Source organism: Mus pahari, chromosome 3 (assembly GCF_900095145.1).
Source record: "Mus pahari chromosome 3, PAHARI_EIJ_v1.1, whole genome shotgun sequence".
In the NCBI taxonomy this organism is placed as follows: domain Eukaryota; kingdom Metazoa; phylum Chordata; class Mammalia; order Rodentia; family Muridae; genus Mus; species Mus pahari.
The window spans coordinates 100,663,559-100,684,520 of record NC_034592.1 but is presented as its reverse complement, the minus strand read 5'-3'; the positions used below and the strand labels follow the sequence as shown (position 1 = coordinate 100,684,520).

At 40.9% G+C, this 20,962-nt stretch overlaps 1 protein-coding gene across 1 annotated transcript in view; it reads right to left on the bottom strand.

Moving 5' to 3' along the window:
* The window catches only part of Fam98b (family with sequence similarity 98 member B), a 23,831-nt gene extending 3,244 nt beyond the window's left edge, over positions 1-20,587 (bottom strand). The window contains exons 1-7 of the mRNA XM_021194270.1: positions 20,494-20,587; positions 12,233-12,378; positions 10,622-10,756; positions 9,635-9,813; positions 7,493-7,573; positions 6,491-6,607; positions 672-839 (exon numbers count right to left, since the gene is read on the bottom strand). Of these exons, the coding sequence (XP_021049929.1) occupies positions 672-839; positions 6,491-6,607; positions 7,493-7,573; positions 9,635-9,813; positions 10,622-10,756; positions 12,233-12,378; positions 20,494-20,564 (897 nt within the window). The 5' untranslated portion in view covers positions 20,565-20,587. The remainder of the gene's footprint in view (positions 1-671; positions 840-6,490; positions 6,608-7,492; positions 7,574-9,634; positions 9,814-10,621; positions 10,757-12,232; positions 12,379-20,493) is intronic.
* Between the last annotated feature and the right edge of the window lie 375 nt (positions 20,588-20,962).

The window sequence follows — 20,962 nt, the reverse complement described above, 5'->3', positions numbered from 1 at the left end:
GAGGGGGAGGGGAGAAGGGAGGAGGAAAGGTGAGGAGAAGGGAGGGGAGGAGGAGGGAGGAGAGAGGAGGGAAACCAAATGTCTCCAGCAAGAAATCCTGTCGAAGAGCAAAATGAGAAATCTTTATCAACTACTGCATCCTTGCTTTTGATTTTTTTGTTGTTGTTGTTCTTTAGTCATAAAACTGCCCGTGGATGTTCAACTAGATAGAGAAAACTTTCTGCTCATGCTGATGGCAACACTCTTCACCTGCTGCCATTATGCAATCAAAGTCACAGACATCTTGAACTTCATGAAGACCACTGTCATAAGAGTGGATCTACACTGTGAATCAAGAAATGGATGCTCAAAAGAGATTTTAATTTAATAAATCAAATAAGTGGTGGCAACAATTCCCAAAGATTCTGACTAACCAAATGGATAAAGAAAATTCTTGATAAAGCTACTGGGAAAAGCAATGTTCAGTTCCTCTAATTAGAAAGCTTTGATGTCGTCCTGACAGTACACACTGAAAGGTATACACAAGTGGTAATTAAGCGTGGATGGATGTAAGTCCCTCTAACTCTCCTTTCCCATCCATCAGGATGTAATGAAAAAATGGGCTAAAATGTAAAAATAGCAAGCCAGAAAATTATAAATTCATCTTCCACCCAACTGAAAGAACAAGCAACCTTATTAATGGCGCAGGCAGTCTTCTCCCGGCTGATGCCGCTGCTTGTCCTGATGATCTTAGATAGGTCTTCACGCGCGGCAAGCAGATGTGCCAACGTGACTGTTGTCTTGGGTGACAGAGCATAACGCTTGGGCTGGTAAATTCTTGCTATGTTATCTGTTTTTGCCTAAATGACAGTGAGGGAGGGAAAATTAGCAGAAGTAAATCTGAATGAAAGCAGTAACAATCATGATCTTTAAAAAGAAGAAAATTCATAATATACAAGCAAGGAAAGAGAAAAGAGAGAACGTGCCCTAACATCTAATGCAATGTATGTAATCAAATAAATAAAAAGAAATAACACAGATAAATAGAACAAAATACTACTACTCATTTTAACAAAATTCAAAGCAGGTAATAAATCTTGCGGGCTGGTGAGGACTATCAACTGTCTGGATGAAGCGCTGACTACAGTCAGGTTTCCCTCACTTTAACTTACACACTTAAAGCAACTGTAACTCTACAGGGAAGGATTTTAAGGAAGACAAGAAAATAAATAAATAAAAATCTAAGGTTAATCCAGAAACCAAATATACAATAATGACATAAAGAATTTTTAAAGTAGAATCCTATCATATACTAATATGTAATATGAATTTATCATTTTTAAAGGTAACAATTACACTTATTAAATGTGCCAATGCCTTCAGCTTGGGAGTGATTTAATCCTCAAAGGCCCCTTCTAGAATTGTTTGTTCTATCATCCCTGTCTTCAGCTTTCTTAAGTTACAGAAATAAGTGGGGGAGGAGTGGATAGATGGACACATGCATCCATAAAAGGAAGAAGAAAGGTCAAAAGGACAAAAGAAAAGAAGGAAGGGAGGGAGGGAGGGAGGGAACCTAAATCCCTAAAACAGTGAGAAATCCCAATTGTACCACATGCTAAAGCACCCTGACCTTACATGCAGGACACCCACTACCTTACCTCTCTCTGATTAACAGGAACTTGAAAGAAAAGAACAGACTGATGGAGCGAGACAGAAAATGGATACTTAGGGCCTCATAAAAAAAGGAATGTAAGCAAGGTCAAGGGAGCAGCACAGATCACAGGAAGAGGAAAGGTTCTTCTCTGAGGTGTGGCATGAGCTGATGGGTACTCGACAGAACAGCACTGATGACGTCACCAATGAGTCACATGGTCACCAAAGACATCCCAGGGAACAGAGTTAAGTTTTATCTTATACTTGAAAACCTACCACATTGTAAAGATTAAAGTTTCTATGCATTATACACCAAAGGGTTTAAAATAGAATCATCAGAAAATTGAGGAAATATTCTTAAAGTGATACATGAATTTTCTTAACAAAAAAAGCTCCATCAAAAGAAAATCAGGGCCGGGCGGTGGTGGTAGACGCCTTTAATCCCAGCACTCAGGAGGCAGAGGCAGGCAGATTTCTGAGTTTGAGGCCAGCTTGGTCTACAAAGTGAGTTCCAGGACAGCCAGGGCTACACAGAGAAACCCTGTCTCAAAAAACCAAAAAAAAGAAAGAAAGTCAGGAAGTCACAGGAAACAGAAACAAGACTCAAAAAGAAAACAGGAAATTCAAATGACTAATAGGTTCATGGAACAAGTTCAATTTTCCTGGTAAGAATAAACAAATTAGTACTTCTTATCTATCAAGTTAACAAGAAAGTTGGTTATGTCTCCAGTATTAGGAGAAAGTGAGATATGACAATATTTAACTGTATACAGTTTTAAGTATTAAAACTAATAGTCTTTCATATAGCAAATATCCTTAAGAATCCACTATAATACACATTGAAATTTATAGTAAATTATGAAAGCAGTAAAAATTAAATATAGAAAAATTGCTGATGTTAAATAATATAAGGAAAGGTATAAAAATTAGGGTTAACCAAATTGTAACATCATATGAGAAATATAATACAATCTTCAAAAAGACATGGATGTGTCTCGCATCCAGGGCTCTAGCTTCCATGAACCAGAAAATAGCGTAAGAACAGGCCTTCTGTCCAAGTGGGTCCAGAGAGAAGCTGGGAAAGATGCTCCAGAGGGTCTCAGAAGTACCATGTGACCAAACTTCCAACCACAATGGCCTCAGAGATCCAGACAGGGCCTGAGCTTTGGCTCCAGTGGTCTCTAAGGTCAGCGCGATTGTGAGGTTTTAACTTCTGCAGTGCCAGGACTGAGAGTCAATACATCTGTGGTCCCAGAGTTTACTTCTCTCCTGGACTCTAACCACAGCCTCCAGGTAGACTGCATCAGACACAGATTGCAGTGAGTCTGATGTTTGCCATCCTACCCCTAGTGGGCTCATAGACTCAGTCCAGGGGCAGAGCAAAGGTCTGACTCCAGGCTTCGTGTCGCCACCCTGGTCCTGTTGGTATACAGCCAAGATGGAAGCATGTCAGAGATTCCATTTGGCCATCAATACCAAGTTTCACCAGTCCCCATAGCTAAACCCACAACTCACAAAGACAGGCCTCTAGGACAGCAGTTCTCAACCTGTGGGTCACAACCCCTTTCAGGGTCAAATGACCCTTTCATAGGGGTTGCATATCAGATATCATATATTTATATTAAAATGCACAGCAGTAGCAAAATTATAGTTATGAGGTAGCAACAAATATAATTTAATGGCTGTGGGTCACCACGACATGAGGAACTGTATTAAAGGGTCACAGCATTAGGAAGGTTGCTCTAGGAACCACTGCTCTAGGAAGAATCACAGAAAGTAACACATTCAACTGGACTAGAGGAAGAGGAAGACAAAACTTATAAAGGCAACCTCACTCCAACAAATGAACAAAACACAACACAGTAACACAAAGACTATGACACAGCCACCACCCATGACCCCTCTCCAGCCCAACAGCCCTAGGAAGGAATCCAAAACTACAGAGATAGACAGCTGAATGTCTGAGAAATAATTCAGAAACTTTTAAAAGAATGGTCACAGAAAGGCTCAAAGAAATGGATGTACAAATGAAGGAAATCTATCCAAGACCTGACCAAGATACTTTGTAAAGTGAATGACAGTAAAATTAGAGGCAGATATTCGAATTATGAAGGAAAAATTCATCAAGGGAATTAAAACATTGAAAAAATAGACAAATATGTGAAGATGGTTAATCAAATAAAACTGAAAGCAGCATTAATAGATGAGACTACACAGCAGAACATGCTTCAGGAATAGAGGGAAGCTAAGACAAAAACACAGACATGGAAGGGCAAAGAATGTACGGTGCCATGGAAGGGGAAAGTAAAGGAGAATGACTGAAATTTCCAAGAAGTCTGGTGTAAAAGAAGTTCGGAGCTAAAATGAAATGGAAGAGACATATTATTTATTGAAGATACAACAGGAAACATCCCAAACTTAGAGAAAGAAATACTATCCAAACACAAGAGACATACAGAACTCCCTCCAGACATAACCAGAGAGGAAACTCCACAAAACATGACACAGTCACCATGTCAAATACAATGTGGAGAAAGAATCCCGAAAGCACAGGAAAAGCATCAACTCACACAAAAGTATCGGAATTGCCCCAGGCCTCTAATCAGCAACCACAAAAGCCAGAAGAGCTTGGAATGAAACATTCATGTCTAAACATAAACAACTGTGACCCAGGAATACTATACCAGGAAAGCCATCTTCCAAAACCGATGGGAAATAAGAATTTTTCAAGACAAACACAAATTAAGGCAATTTATGCTAACTAATCCAGCACTGCAGAAAATTCTTAATGGGAGGCAGGCAGGCAGACAGGGAGGGAGGGAGTCCTTACACAATAATGGGGCATGGGTGGCTTCAATACTTTACTCTCGTGTTTAGACAGAGCTAAACTAAAACAAGTAGAGAAATTCAGATCTAAGATTCACTATGGATCAACTAGACAGAACAGAAATATACAGAATATTCCACCTAACAAACAGGGAATACACATATTTTTTCAGCAGCACAGGACCCTTTTTCACAATCAATTATATCATAAGATAGAAATCCAAGTCTCAACAAATATAAAAGAAAGAAAATGATAAGACAGATAGAATCCCTTACATTCTATTAGAACACAATGGAATAAAATTTAAAATCAACAAGAGACCACAAAAATACTGGAGACTAAACGACACATTTTTGAATTAGCACTGGATCATCCAAGAAATATTAAAGAAAAAACTAAAATTCCTAGTGATAAATGACAAAGAGAATACAACTTTTCAGAACCTCGGGGGCACAGAAAAGGGGGGGCCCAAGAGGCTTGATAATAGCCACCTGACTTGGAATTTCTGTTGTTCGTGTGGCACTGCAGACACAGGACTGGTTTCCTGCACAGTGCTTCACACAGAGGCAGAAATGTCACCAGGTACCAAGTGAGAAGCAGCACAAGAGCTGGACCTAAGAACACAGGCGTGAAAAAGGACATTGCTAAGAGGACACTACTGACACATAGAACAGCTACTTTCTTAATACTGATTCTTGTATCCTATAACTTAGCTATGTGTTTATTAGGTCTTTCGAGTAGATTTGTAGGATATTTTTTAAAGGAATCATGTATTTGCAAATAAGGATAGTTTAACTTTTCCTTTCATGTCTTTGAGTTCTCTAACTGCTAGTGTCTTAGATTGTCTATCCCAGGCTAGACACTCACTGAATGAAACTCATATATTGCTTTTGTGCTGCTTTAACAAAATCCCTGACGCTGAATGACTTACAGGTGCATTTGTCTTGTGGTTGTAGTAATTAAAAGTCCAAAAGGCATGCTGGCAAGCCCTACCCCCATCCCCATCCCCATCCCCACCCCCACTCCCAAGCTACATCCCAACATGAAAATGATGTGGAAAGAGAAAAGACTATGTTGCAGAGGGGTCAAGTTCATGACAGCTGCACTTTAAACAGCCCACTTCACAAGAACTAATTCATTCGTGTAAGGCCAAACCTCAAGACCAGGGTCAGACCATTCATGAGGGTGGATAGGCTATTTCTCACTAGATTCCACTGACCACTACCACGGTGGGAACCAAGCTTCTAGCCTATGAACCTTAAAGGATGTCAAACCATAGTGACACCAAGTGCTATAACCCAGGAAGAAGTGCCAAACAATAGTAACGAGGTAATATCAGAGCTCCACTGTGCTCAAAGCTGAGTAATAGGCAGCAGATATGAAGCGAAGGGTATTGACTAAAAGCTGTTAGAGGAATCATGACAACCAAGGATTGTCATATACTGGATATTACAGAGCCCAAGACAGCAGTCCTTGAAATAGGGAAAGTCCAATGACTGCCCCTATTTACTATTTGGAAAGTTCTTACACTACGACATGGGAGGGGCAGAGAGAACCCCAGACTAACACTAGTAAAGATCAAAGGCACCAAGCTATCTGAAGAGCTTCTAGTTGGAAGGCTCCACTCCTCCACTCTCTTCAATGAGACGACAGGCCGCAGGCAGTCACACAGCCTAAGAAACACAAGAAACCTGTTCCAACAGGAGTCCCCCCTAAACCTGATCCTAGCCGCTTCTTCATCAGTTATTCACTTACTATCTGTGCCTCGCTCAGCTCACACATACTCCTTTATGCACTAGTATAAATCAAGCCATGCAGATTAAAACAAAGGTGAAAGCCAGGGGAAACGTCATCAGCAAACACGGACCTATAGGAGACTAGGATCATTGTATGGAAGAGCACTGGTAACTGAACATGTAGGTTCGAATAGAACTAAAGAGTGACTGGGCCTAGGTACCTACAGCAGAGAAAGCCTGGCAGGAGCTGCCCCACACTGCCACCTACAGGACACCAGTGGGAGAGCAGCCTCACCTTTGCTCTATCGGACCATCCAAAGGACTGCACTGTCACATCCAATCGTTTCATTAACATCCGCCTGCGGCACTCGTATTCACAGGAAAGAGCATCATTAATTCTTTCCAGTTTTTCCTAAAGAATTGGGGATGAAAACACAAAGATTAGACACTGATTCTTCTTCAAAAAAGAAGTTTGAAAATCACTGTAAACATTAAATGATCATTTTATGATCCTACGAGACTACGAAAAAATATTTAAATAACATTTAATATAATTTAATTTTAATTTAATTTAATGATAAAACATTTATAGTGTTCAGAAGCTATTAAAGATGCCTCCATCTTTCATTAGATTTATTTAGTAAAACATCAATTTACTAAACAGTGCACATTAATAAGGAAAGACTATGCCAATAACTGCCCATCTTACTAGCTTCACAAATTACCCTTTCAAATCACAACTATGTTAATCTATTGACCACTATAAATATTCTTGACTAAGTAGATATTTTAAATTAATGACTTGATTAAACTGTTGAGATAGATTACTCTAGAATATTAGTTCTAATTCTCCAAAATCCTAAATGTCCATTTATAAAACGAAGGCAGTACAATGGACTTGGATGTTGCTTGTCCACTCAAAGGTTCCTGTTGGAGGTGTGGTCTGCAAGGTGACAGGTGTAGGGAGAGAAAAGGAAGAGCACAGAGAGCCTGTGTGAGGTGGGGCCAAGGGAGAAGTCTTAGGTCAACTAACTGCGGGTAAGACCCTGAAAAGGACTTTGGCATGCCTCTTGGTTGGTATCTTCTTCATATACACAAACCATCCTTGCCCCCCATCAGGACTGCCAGAGCTGGCACTATGTGGTTTAGATTGTCAGCCTTCAACACTGCAATCTAAGTCTCTTTACTAATGACAGCCTGCCACGAGGATTTCACTACAGTGACAAAAACTGTTTTAAAATGAACTAATACAGTTATGCCCTCACTTGGTTATAAAGCTAGTAAAAGAACCACTTACTGCCTGCTCAGAACTTAAATCAACCTTTAGCAATGGTTTTCCCACATGGTTTTTCTGGACTTTAGAGAGAATATCCTTCACCTAAAACATGAAAGGTTACAAAAAAGTTATATATATATACATACATACATACATACATACATACATACATAACCATCTTATTCTTCTTTGATGTGCTGTTTTGAACACCCAATAATGACCATGTTAAAGTGAAACAAATAAAGCACACCTTTACCCAGCAGGAAAGGGGGCCAAGTCACAGCCGTGCCGAATCCCTGGCACATAGAAGTGCCAGTTAAATTAATTCAAACCACACAGCATTCTTGCCCAGGCTAGAGTTCAGCAGTGTCACAACCCGTGAGTGTACAATGACTCTGGGATCCCCTCTAACATGGCGCTCTTTACTTCCTGGTAACCTCGCAGGAAGGAAACAAGACATTTAACAAGTACATCACTTTCCTCAGATGAACACTGTAAATGGTACATATTCTGTTCTCGCTGCTCCAAAGACAACACAGGACAAGTGCTCTTCTTCCAGTGCTGACAAATATTTTATTACCTTTGCAGGGCCACTGATTGAGAGTACCATTTCTATCTTGTAAACGGGACATTGGATAATTACTTTTCCTTTTGTAACACCATAGGTCATTCCAATAACAATCATGCACCCTGAAGACACTGACCACAGAGTGAAGACCTGAGCTGTGCTCACCCTCCTACCTGGAGAGTGGGTCACTCTCATAAAACAGTAACCACAATGAACAACCAGAAACAGTAATTGAAGGTTCAAAATCATGCTGAAGAAAGTTCAGTGATTACGAGCACTCACTGTTCTTTCAGAGGACCTGGGTTCAATTCCCAACAAGCATATGGTGGCTCATAACCATCTGTAACCCCAATTCCATGGGATCCAACAGACATGTATATGGTGCACATACATGCATGCCAGGAAAACAACATAAATGAATACAAAACAAATTCAAAGTCACCTTGAAAACTGGGATGGTAATAAATGACTGTGAACAGGACCGGGGTTTTTTTCCCAGGAGTTTAGAATGTTCTAAAATTAGTCACTCAGGAGGACCCTGACACACACAGATGCAATTTCTCAGATTTCTAAGATGCAAGGGGACTTATATGCAAGCTAAGTTTTGAATATATATGTAATTTAATTTGTAGTTAATATTCAGGAGTCATATCTTAGTGAGTCCTAAGGCTTTGCCAGAGTTTTAGACTTGTTAGAGTGAGGGAAGAGCAGCAGTCTGGCAGCCGAGTGCCTATACTCAAACATCAGGCCTGCCACACTGCAGGACAGCACCTCAGCTTCCTACCATGGAGGTGGCAAACAATAAAAACCCTGATCACCACCACATGTAAATATTCTGAACAGTAAATGACAGTGATTTGCTGTCATATTACTGAACAGCTTAAGTTAAAAAGTAAAAACTGTCTTTCTCAATCATAACAAAGCATCTTCTAGGAATATCATATGTAGAAAAATAAAATTCAGAAATTTTTTACTTCTGATGAATGGCATACAAAACTGCCCAGGTGATGTTAGAGGGTGATATGCAGGAGGCATAAGGTTATAGCTGTTAACTACCCTATCAGAGTACTTACTTATTTGCCACACACTATACACTTACTAAGCCATCAAGAAAGTATGCTTGTTCATTGCCAAAGAAAGCAAGAGTGTGAACATCCCATGGCAAGTGTCTTTCATCTTGGAAAATATCCACTTCTTTCATTATACTGTATTAGAACCCTAGCTGGGAAAACTCTCCTTGAATTTGCAAAGAGATTTTTTATCATGGAAAATGGCAAAGCCTTAGAACTCACTAAGATATGACTCCTGAATATTAACTACAAATTAAATTCATATACATCCAAAACTTAGCTTGCATATAAAGCTTGGGAAAGAATTTTTGTTTTGGTGCTGGGGAGAGCACCTAGGACCTTCTATATGGAAGGCAAGGGCTCTATCACCAATATGAACTCAAGGAAGTCATTTAACTTTCTCTTGAAATCAATAGTCTATATATCACAATAAATATTCTAAATATTTTTTATTTAGAATATAACATTGACATGTTAGCATTTAGTTGAATTTTTGATAAAATTTAAAATATATATCTATGATACCTTTGATTCCACTTGGCTCAGCAGAAGTGGAATGTCTGAAGTGTCAGACTTGGGGACCCCGAGGGCATCACATACAGCTTGAACTTCCTGGCAAATTTCACTATTTTTATCTAACTGAGAATTTTTATGTTTTTTCTTCTGTAATATTTGTAAAGCTTGAAGTTCTGTACTTAAAAACACTGTAACAAAAAAATAAAAATCAGAAAATAACATTAATATATATGAGAATTTCTTGAAAAAAAATTTGAATTATACTTTATTTAAAACAAGTATTAACACTATCAAAATCAAGACTAACCAAGAACCAAAAAGAACAGCAGCTATAGAACACCTCAAACGTGAATGACAAATAGTCATTGTTCAGTGAGTTCTAAAAATAACACAAAGTTCCACAAAACACACCCTCTAAGGGGACCCTGAGATCAGCTGTTGGAATACAGATTCATACACAATCCAAACCTCCTATCATTAAAAACAAGCCTCCTTCAATGACCCCAAAGGCACAAACTATATTTTATCTTATTTTCTGTTATATGTTTGTTCCTAGTGCCTAGGGTACTTCCTGGTATAAGAGTTTCTAAACAGCCAATCAATGCCCATCACTACAGAGAAGATACCGTAATCTGCACAATAGCCTAATTTCCCAAAGAATTTTTAAAAAGTAAGACTTCAGAGATGACAGAGTTAGCCATTTCATCATAAATGTTCAGCTATGGGACAGGCAAAGGAAAACTTACTGAACTACCATAGTCAGCACAAACACAGGGATTTACTGACTATACTATGAGTGTTAATGTGTGCTGGTAGAATTTAAGCTGTTCATGTAAGAATGTCTAAGACAGTACAACATTTTTAGTCAAATACAAAAGCCTTTCCAATATGTAAGCTATCTACTGTCTCAATAATCAAAGTGTATAAGTTCTGAACTGAAAATATCAAGAATATGTTGAACATGTGCATTCTGACACCCAAGGGAAGACAACTTACACAGAAGTTTCAAGCAGTCATCCTTCTTCGTGAGGCGCTCTTTAATGTCTCCTGAGACAAGTGCCGAGTATGGACAGGCCATCTCTTTTAAAAACCCACTTATCTCAAGCTGGAAGCTCTCTAGGTCATCTCTCCCTTTAAAAGAAGAAGTCACACATAGTCACCAAGCGCTTACCACAGAATCCACCTCTGTACAATTTATCAAAAGTGGTTTCCGCTCTACGTTCAGCTCCAGACTTTCAATTCCAAGTCAATCTTCAGACAGGCAGTTGCAAGGCTTAGGTAAAAGAGAGCACACAATGTCTACACACAGAGAATGACATCTAAGTTTAAGAAGACGAACGGTATGTCATGGGATTGGAAATATTTCTACATTTAAATCTCTGATAAGTTCCTCCAAATGGAATCTCCGTGAAATCAGGTAAGCTGGGCATTTTGAGTACTAGGAACCCAAACACCCAAGAGCCAAGAGCATTATCAGAGCTACAGTTGTTAACTGGCTCCATGGCAATTGTCCAATTCTAATGTTTCTCCATGATCAGACAATGAACGCAATCATGGATGTTAGCTTCACAGCTTATCTTTAATATGAGAAACCTGCTTCATGCTTTAAATGTACATACTTCATTTTGCTTCAAATGAATTCTGTCATGCATGACAAAGAAAATGTAAAAAAACGAAACAAAAAACAGGGGCTGAAGAGATGGCTCAGCGGTGAGAGCACTGACTGCTCTTCTGAAGGTCCTGAGTTCAAATCCCAGCAACCACATGGTGGCTCACAACCACCCATAATGAAATCTGATGTCCTCTTCTGATGTGTCTGAAGACAGCGACAGTGTACTTACATATAATAATAAATAAATCTTTGGGCTGGAGTAAGTGGGGTCGGAGCAAGCAGATGTCCTGAGTTCAATTCCCAGAAACTAGATGATGGCTCACAACCATCTGTATGGCTACAGTGTACTCATACACATAAAATAAAGTAAATCTTTTTAAAAAACAAAACAAAAAAACAAAAAAAAACAGCTTTGGAAAAGAATGCTACTTTGTTCCTCAGCAAATGACCAGTAATTACTCAGTTTTTATTTTACCAAACTATCTGAAATTCTACCAAAGTCGCAAGACTCCAGTTACAAGATGGCAATGAATTAAAAGAGCTGTATAAGGTACTGAGAGTTTTTAATCACAATATTTCCATGTGAATCCTAGTCCTGAGATAAAGATTTGAGAATAATATTAAATTGAGGATTATACATATTTTTAAAACTTAATTCAAAATGAGTGAAAAGCTTCAGTTTTTAAAACAGCTAGTTCCCACTACCTAAGCTTCAGTTTTAAAACAGCTAGCTCCCACTACCTTTTAAAACAGCTAGTTCCCACTTTCTTTTCCAAGAATGATACTGAGCCTTTGGCCACAGATGGGCAGGAATGGCTCACAGTTTTGTAGTAAATTTAAGAGTCAACTTTGAATTTCTGCAAAATTCAATTCACAGACTCTTTAATAAGCAGTTTCTTCATATTTCTTTACACACTGTTGATAAGACCACACACCATGCACTGTCAATTTGCTTTACTGATAAGGGAGAGGGGAGACAGAGCAGGACAGCATACCAGCTGAAGTGATGCTTTCTTCCAGGTTGCATAAGGTCTTTATCTGGGAGCCTAACCAAATGCAGAGCTCTGAAAACTCAGGAGAAGACAGTCCGCCCTCTGCTGCCTTGGAGAGTGCCTGTTCCTCTAACAACGGCCCCTTGTACCTAGGAAGGAAGAACAACAGTTTAAAGATGAAAGTTGTCTTAATATTAGCCATTCCAACCAGAGTAAGGTGAAATCTCAAAGTTGGTTAATTTGCATTTCCCTAATTGTTAAGAATGATGAGCGTTTTAATTTCTTCTACTGCGAACTCTCTATTCAGATTCATAATTCTCAGAAGGGGGATCCAAATGACTCCCTAAATACCTCCCAGAGGCTGGAAGTCAGGCTCTACTGCTGAGGACCCAGTGAGAACACAGGACTTGGACTAGTTAGCTGAATCTAACCTGAAGCCTGCCCACTGCCATCTAGCTGCCATGGTACCAGAAAGCTTCATGCAAGCTGCAGGGAGGGAGGCAACCAACGGTCCCACCCTGCTAAGACCCTGTGAACGACACCAGTGACAAGCATGGCAGGGCATCCATAAAGTACAAACTCATGTCTGTGGTGACCATCAGGTGTCTAAGCAAACTTAAGGCCCGCTTAACAGGGAGGAAACCAGGCCTGGCACTTAAAACCTAGCCAGCTGGGGCTTGTCCAGTCAAAGAGAAGCCACATCACTTTGCTAGAACTCCTTAACTACATTCTAAATGGTACCCTCATGCTCACAGATAAATGTAGCTTCTCTCTACAGCAGATTGAGATAGTTGCAGAAACCCACAACTGGACACAATCCAGAGAGCAATGGATTGAGGGGAGCCCAGACCCAGTGGATGCATCTGCAGCAGAGCTCCTCCGTCTATGGCTCAGGGAACACCAAGGAAGAAGGGGCAGAAAGTGTAAGAGCGAGAATACTAGCAGCTCTGCTGTGAGACTGCTTCTCTTAGACACAGCTGCTCAAATAAGACCTGAACACAGTACCAACAGACATGCTAACATGCCTCATCCTAGACAAAGGACTACAGCCAATGAATGAATGCTGAGAGGATTAGCCTCTCCCAGAGATGAGCATCATGCCTGGCTGTCCAGCACAAAATGGTCAGCCCTGAGACTAGACTACATACAAACAACAAAAATGGACTCAGCGCGATGTGTTTATATGTTAGTAGATAGATAAGTGGATAGGTAGGTAGGTAGGTAGGTAGATAGATAGATAGATAGATAGACAGATGATAGATTAGAGAGAGAGAGAGAGATGAGAGAGATATAGATAGAGGTGTAACAATATAATAATCAAAGAAACAGAAGCTATCAATTTGAGAGTTGTGGGATATGAGAGAGGCTGTAAGAAGGAAAGAGAAGGAAAAAAAGAACTCTTGATTTTTCCTATATACTTTTAAATTCTCTCTTTTTTTAATCTCTTCCTTTCTCTAGGGGAAAAAGCCTCTAGTCCTCTCTGCCAATCCCGCTGCTGTTTTTATGCATCACTTTATCAGAATAGAGACATCAACTATAGGATTTGGGATTGTGGCTGCTCTCAGGGTAAAGTAGCTGTATTATTTACTGTTTATTCTTGCTCTATGTAACTAGGATTTAGCTTTTTCATATATCTTCTAGCAATTCAAAATATAAATAAAACAGTGCCAGTCTTAACAGCTTTGTACTGCCCCAATTTTAAGAACTGTAGTGAAAAAAAAAAAAAAGCACAAATGCAGATTTCTAGTTCATGAAGCTAAAAAGGGCCTGAGATCTTAACCTGGGCTATTATATTTCATAGCTTCATCATTTAAAATATTTCCACAATCTGTATTAGCCAAGGCACTAAATTTTCCAAATACCTTATACATCACCTCAACTGTAATAAATATCAATTTTCTACACTTGTCTTTCTGCAGCTAAGGCTTTATTAGACACAGCATACTCACATCTTAGCAGAAGTCACTCAGTTTTTATACTATTTAAGTCTGTCTCTCGATCCCTCTCCCTCTCCCTCCCTCCCTCCCTCCCTCTCCCTTTCCACCCCCACTTCTCTCTCTCTGGTTGAAAGCAAATCCATGTGCCCAGTAACTCTTATGACTCATCCCCAGGATTCATGAATACTTCCTCCCCTTCCTGACCACTCAGTCAAGCATTCCTCTACTAGGATGGCATCTTTAATTCAAACTCCAATGGTGGGCTCATTCCCAGATGATTCACCTAGTCAACAATTGATAAACACAACTTTGTTTTGCTGTCTGATTTCTAGAAATTTGTTTCCTTTTTGTTTTTATTTCACTTTTATCATTTAACTGTATAATCATATAGAATTTATAGTTTTAAAGTCTAACTTCCAAAACAAGATATGGTCACACAAATATCACTTACCATGTTTTTTTTCTGTGTCTAAACAGGGCCTCAGTGTATAGGTCAGACTGGGCTTGAACTCACTACAAAGTCCAGGCTGGTCAATTCATAATCCCCCTGCCTCTGCCTCCCGAGTACAGGAACTATGATGTGTGCCACCATACCCCTAGTTTGCCATCTAAATTTTATCTCCTCTACACGGACACCCACCCCACAGGTAACTGTATTAATTAATTTGGGCTGTCTGCAATTACTTTTAACATAAATATAAGCATAGCTTTTTTTTTTTCCTTTGAGATAAAAGCTGCTACACAGCTTGGTACCTCGCTTAAAGCACACGGGTCTAGTTCAGACCCATCTGCAGGAGTCAGAGCAAGGCTTCTTAAGCTTTCTACTGGTGACCCTTTTCTTCAAAGTTCAATATGCATCCTTGAGTAGATAGGTATGTAAAGTAGGTGTAAAATCCAATATCTACTGATAATAAATCATAAATTTTCCCTACTGTAGTCTTACCTTCCAGTTATCAATAGTACCCATTCCTCATAGCTCACCAAAGTTGACAAACTTTTGTCTTTTTACTACCTACTGAGTCAAAAATGAGTTGTATTTCATGAAGAATATTTTCTGAAACTCACTCTGTAGATCAGGCTGGCCTTAAACTCAGAGCTCCGCCTGCCTCTGCCTCAGGTACTGAGATTAAAGGTGTGCCATGCGCCACCACCTAGCTGTTTAATATTTTCAAATCTACATTTTGCAGATAAAGAAATCTCAAAGTCTGAGGCTAGCCTGGTCTCCTTAATGAGATTTAAATAGCAAGTTGGACATGGGGCTAGACATGCATATTTATAAATCATTTAATCTTTGGAGCAATATTTTAAAGTAGGTACTAATCCTAATTCTGTAACCCTAACAGACAAGTGATAGCCTTAAGATTTATGCCCAGATATGATCCCAAACACTAAATAGCTCTTTAACCTCTGTCAACACCTGTTATTAAGTGGAACAAATAATCTAAGTCAGAATGCAGCCAGGACAAGGCAGAGCTTCAGCTGGGACACTGCTCTGGCTGAAGAGAGTCCCCTTCATGTCACCCCCAGCCCAGGCCTTCCAGAGCTTCTCACTGAGACTTAAAAGTAAACATTCATTTCCCCATTTGCACCCATGTCTACAATAAATCAATTACAAGGTTTAACAAAAACTGATCAAATCACCAAAAACCCTGACTTTAGGGGAAAGGAATAACCATCACCGTCAACGTCTCAGCTCATCAGGTAAGGTAAAAACGGAGAAAACAATGCAGCTAACACACTTGAATGTGCATTTGGAATGAACTGCAACAGTGACCAACAGATGGAAACGTTCATGCACTCTAGGCCAGTGTCATTTAATCGCCATAATCTCCCACACGGTCAGTACTGCGGCTAGGCTCATTTTATAGATGACAGCGTGGAAACACATAAGTAACTCAATTAGGATTGCCATAATCATGGCAACTGACTAACCCAAGCTGTACAATCATCTACTGCCCATGTTCTTCACCCGCACGGAACCTTCCAGAAATGTCTCTTTTTAATTATTTATATAGCAGCAGTATCTAAAAATATTCTGTGGGGTAGTAATAAGTTTGGTATGAAACAGTGTATCTGACTAAAGGAGCCTCCTGAGTGTCTGGTCAAAACCCAGTCTACGTTGTGCTGGGTGTGGTCTAGAAACTGCTCTCTGGGCTCTGGGCATCAGCAGCCCCCCCTGCACGCTCACAGCCCTAGGGTAACTTCCCACGGCACCGGAGCTCTCCAGATATCCACCATGACTTCTCCCTAGGAGAAATGGCAGCAAGCATTTAAGAGGTACATTCTTGATTTCAATGGAATCCTGTTTGTGACTGAGGCTAGCAGTCCAGCATTCATATTTAACTGGGGAAGTGCTATTGTTACCCTAAATACCTAGGGAAGCCACCACCCTCTTACTAGAACCATAATTGCTAGTTTGACATTACTTCAAGCTAGATGAATAAACCATGGCTTTAGTCCATTAAAGTGCTGTGGCTCTTCCTCAAATAAACATCACCCAGGGTGTAGTTTTTTTTGTTTTTGTTTTTATTTAGTATTTTATGTTATGGATGGAAGAAGACCCAGTGCTCTTAACCACTGAGCTGTCTCTCCAGCCCTCTAATTTATTTTTTAAATATCAGCCAAATAACACGAGCCCTTTTCCTACCATTTACCCATCCCCCTGGTCCTGCTGCCAACCTAGTTGCCCACCTCTCTGCTTTCACTCTCCTTTAGTCGCCATCTCAACTCTCGGCATTCCTACCCCTGAAGCGTTTCACTTTGTCCCGCTCCTCAGTGTCTGTTCCCACAACTATCCCTGCTGTCAAAAGCTTTGGACAGTTTCTCCTAGGGTTTCCAGCTGGGAGCCTCCTGTGCATCTAATGTTGTTTTGGTCAATTTTCTTCTCCACCTATCCTTGCTGTACTGGCTAATTTTGTGTCAACGTGACACAGCTGGAATTATCACAGAAAAAGGGGTAATGCCTCCATGAGATCCAGATGCAGGGCATTTTCTCCATTAGTGACCAAGGGGGGAGGGCCCCTTGTGGGTGGGACCATCTCTGGGTTGGTAGTCTTGGGTTCTATAAGAGAGCAGGCTGAGCAAGCCAGGGGAAGCAAGCCAGTAAAGAACATCCCTCCATGGCCTCTGCATCAGCTCCTGCTCCCTGACCTGCTTGAGTTCCAGTCCTGACTTCTTCAGTGATGAACAGCAATGTGGAAGTGTAAGCCGAATAAACCCTTTCCTCCCCAACTGCTTCTTGGTCATGATGTTTGTGCAGGAATAGAAACCCTGACTAAGACACTTGCCTTTATCTTTTCTCTCTCCAAAGTCCACAAGCAAGAGCTAACACCCCAACCTTCAGCTCCCTCACCTCCTTTTCACCAAGGTTCTTCACCTCCTATCAGTCACTTTCTCCCTGGACGTGGCCGGCCACAACCAGAACCATTAAACCTCCTAAATCGTGAATTCAAGGACCGACCTTCTCCCTGCCACACCTTCTATCTCTCTAGCTTCTCATCATTCACCAGCAAATGCTCTGTGACCTCACTGAGACCTCCATGCCACTGGCCCCTCTGTATTCTTTGTTCTTTCTGGCTCCCCCCTATCTTCACTGTCTTCCCTACCCAATTTTGATCCCATGGTGTGTCATTTTACTTTGTTGCTTAATAAGTACTGGAGGAAATGAATCCTTGAGTACTAGGGACCCATAATTAAGGACCATCACTAAGTCCCATAATGCACTTCTTTCCTCTACACTATGATGCACCCACTACCACTAAGCAGCCATCATGTCTTTCCCAAACTATTAAATAAAAATTCCCCAATCAGTGTGCTGGCAGAGGGAACTTTCAAATTAGATGTTTAATAATCTGCCAGGTCATATTAGTAGATAAAGAAAAAATGAACAACATAAATGTAAAGGTATTGCATGTTCTGGCACTCATCAAACTCCACAATCCAGCCCATACCAAGCCTGGCCTCTGCACTCTCTGTCTTCTAGCCACATTACATCCTCATGTCTAACATATCTACTACCATTCAGAACACACCATCCTCCTTTCCCATCTAATCTCACTTAGTTGGATTTCAATCATCCTTCCTTCTTCAGCTCAGCTATCACTTCTTCATGAGTCTATCACTAACCCATAAGGTTTCTGTTTCATCACCCTGATTTTTTTCCTTTGAAGCACAGTGTATAATGGACAACCACATCTGTTTTTACTCTTAACTGTGAGCTCTGTAAAGCCAGGAATCAAGTCTATCTTGCTCACCACTTGACTGCTCAGAACAGTGTCCAAGACACAGCCATACTCCATAAATGTTTGAAATGAACAGTGATTCTCAATGTAGGCTGTGAAGTTTTATAACATCCGCAACACTATAATACAACCCTGAAGAGTGTGACTCAGTGAGTTGGTAGTATATACCAGACCCTAACGTCTTATCAGCTCTCTACATGGCTGCAATGCCCAGCTAGACTATGACTCAGTGAATTGGTAGCATACACCAAACCCTAACCTTTTATCAGCTCTCTACAAGGCTGCAATGCCTAGCTAGACCAACTAGCTGAGATGGACTGTTCACAAAAATCATAGATTACTATAACCAAAGAAACATGAAATCATTGGCTTTAGGATACTCATTTCAGGGAAGTGGAAACTGATTCCTAAGCGTTATTTTCGTTGTTGTTGTTAACACACTACATCTCTACATTAGTCTTTCGCAGCTTTCCTTTCTAAATCATTGCATTCATTTCTTACTTTACATGACAACCTAAAGCACTTTCACTGACAAACTATGTGGTTTAATCACAATAAAAAATACATTACTCACAATCCACATGAAGATCTGAAAAGACAGTGATCAATTACAATATACATAATCAGTAACATTTCCCACATTTCATTATCACAGAGGGGGGTGTTCAAACTTCAAAATCTTGTCTTTGGCCATTCCAGGAAACACTGATTCTAAAGTGTGCAACAGCTTTAACTCTCATATTGAATAATGTGAAACAAATGTCTCTCAGTAAATGTCAACATTAGAGCAAATTTCACTTTCTTAAATACTATGGTAAAAACAGTATGTTTCAGGAATCAAAGAAGAATAAAACCACTGTCTTCCCACTTCATAAATGGCTACAAGATCCCAAAAATTGTAAATGTCTGGGAGCCAAGCTGGAGCCCACGCACTCCAGGGTATTTTAACCTCTATTAGTTATATTCCCCCGGCAAGGTTAAGAATATTTCATAGAAATACAAATAACCCTGATATAGTCGTGCGGGTTCTGTTCTTTCATTTACAAACATTTTATTCAAGATCAAGTATATTCGAGTTTCTGTTATGCTGGGTAGAAGCAAAGTATGCATTATCAGGGTGCAACAAAAGTTAACACTTGCTAGAAAAAAAAAAAAAAGAACAAATTAGTTTGAGGGAACAAAAATAAGGGGACAGGCATGATGGTTTCAAACTTCCTTAAGAGCAGTTACCCTAAAAAGAAACCGCCTGTAAGGAGTCAAACATCTGTGCAGATAGCCCCAACGTTGGGAAAGATTTGATTATTAACCCTCAACCGTTTGGCCCTTTGCTCACAAGTACGCACCCTCCTTTGAACTTCTTCTTCAATCAGGCACAGCTCGCTGTGACAGACCCCACTCTACTATGTTGCCAGGAATCCATCAGTGAAGAAAGTTGACAAGTTTCTCGAACGCTGGGTGAAGTTCATGTGACAAACAGATGAAAAGAGCAAGCAAGCGCTGGGAAGAAAGCCAGGATGGAGGGGAGTAACGCTGAGTGTCCAGATAGCCTCATCACGGCCACGCCGGGGTTCCTCATAACCCCTAAACTGCTAACGTCGTTCTGAAAACTCATTTCTTCCTGCCTACCACACAAACGTGCTTTAAGGAATGGAGAAGACTAAATGCAGGGGTTCATACTCAACTAAGAAAGTCTTTAGCCTAAGAAGCGGGAGTGAGTCCCCCCCCCCCCCCCCGAGCCCTGAGTAAGCCACCCATTTGAGCAGCGTGCGCGACGCAACAGTACAGACGCGACTGCGGTGCGGCGGGCGCCGGGATCTACGTCCACACAAAGGGTTCCGGAGGCCCGGGAGGAGCCGGCTGCGGGCTGAATGTAATGACAGAGGGACCGGGGCCGGCACAGTCAGGCCTCTCGCTGCAGCCGCTCGTTCCCGCCGGTTCCCAGGGTCCCGGCTGCCCGGAGCGCAGAGGCCTGCGCACCGCCCGGTACACAAGGCCTGCTCCGGGGAGAAGCGCACGCCCGTGCCGCAGCGGCCACGCGCAGAGTCAGCGTCCCCTCCCTTGAGAAGTGGTCCACGAGAACACTCACCCCAGCGCCTCCAAGGTGTCCAGAACATCCCCCTCCATGCTAGTTTCGGGCCGGAGCTCCGGCCCTCTCATGGTCGCTTGGTCCAAAGCCGTTCGTCACTCTAAAAATCCCGCCGGAAACCAGCGTCAGCACGCCAAGGTTCCGGGACTTGTAGCCGTGGCGACCGTGGAGAAGCCCAGGGGACCCAAGCCTGGAAACGTTCCTGCTTGGTGCAAAGTAAAAGCCATGTTTGCACCAATAGACTTTTAAAAAATAAGCATCTTTGTGTTAGATCTTATCCATGTGTTGAAGTCACTATCTTTTAATATCATGATTCTACTGTAAGTGTTGAATACCACCCCACCTTAGATTTTTAATTTTTGTTTATGGTGTACATCAGGTGTGTGCTCTGTAGGTGCTCTGGAAACCAGCAGAGGGCAACAGATCAAGCCCTCTGAACGAGCAGCCACATTCTTTATTTTTTTTTTTT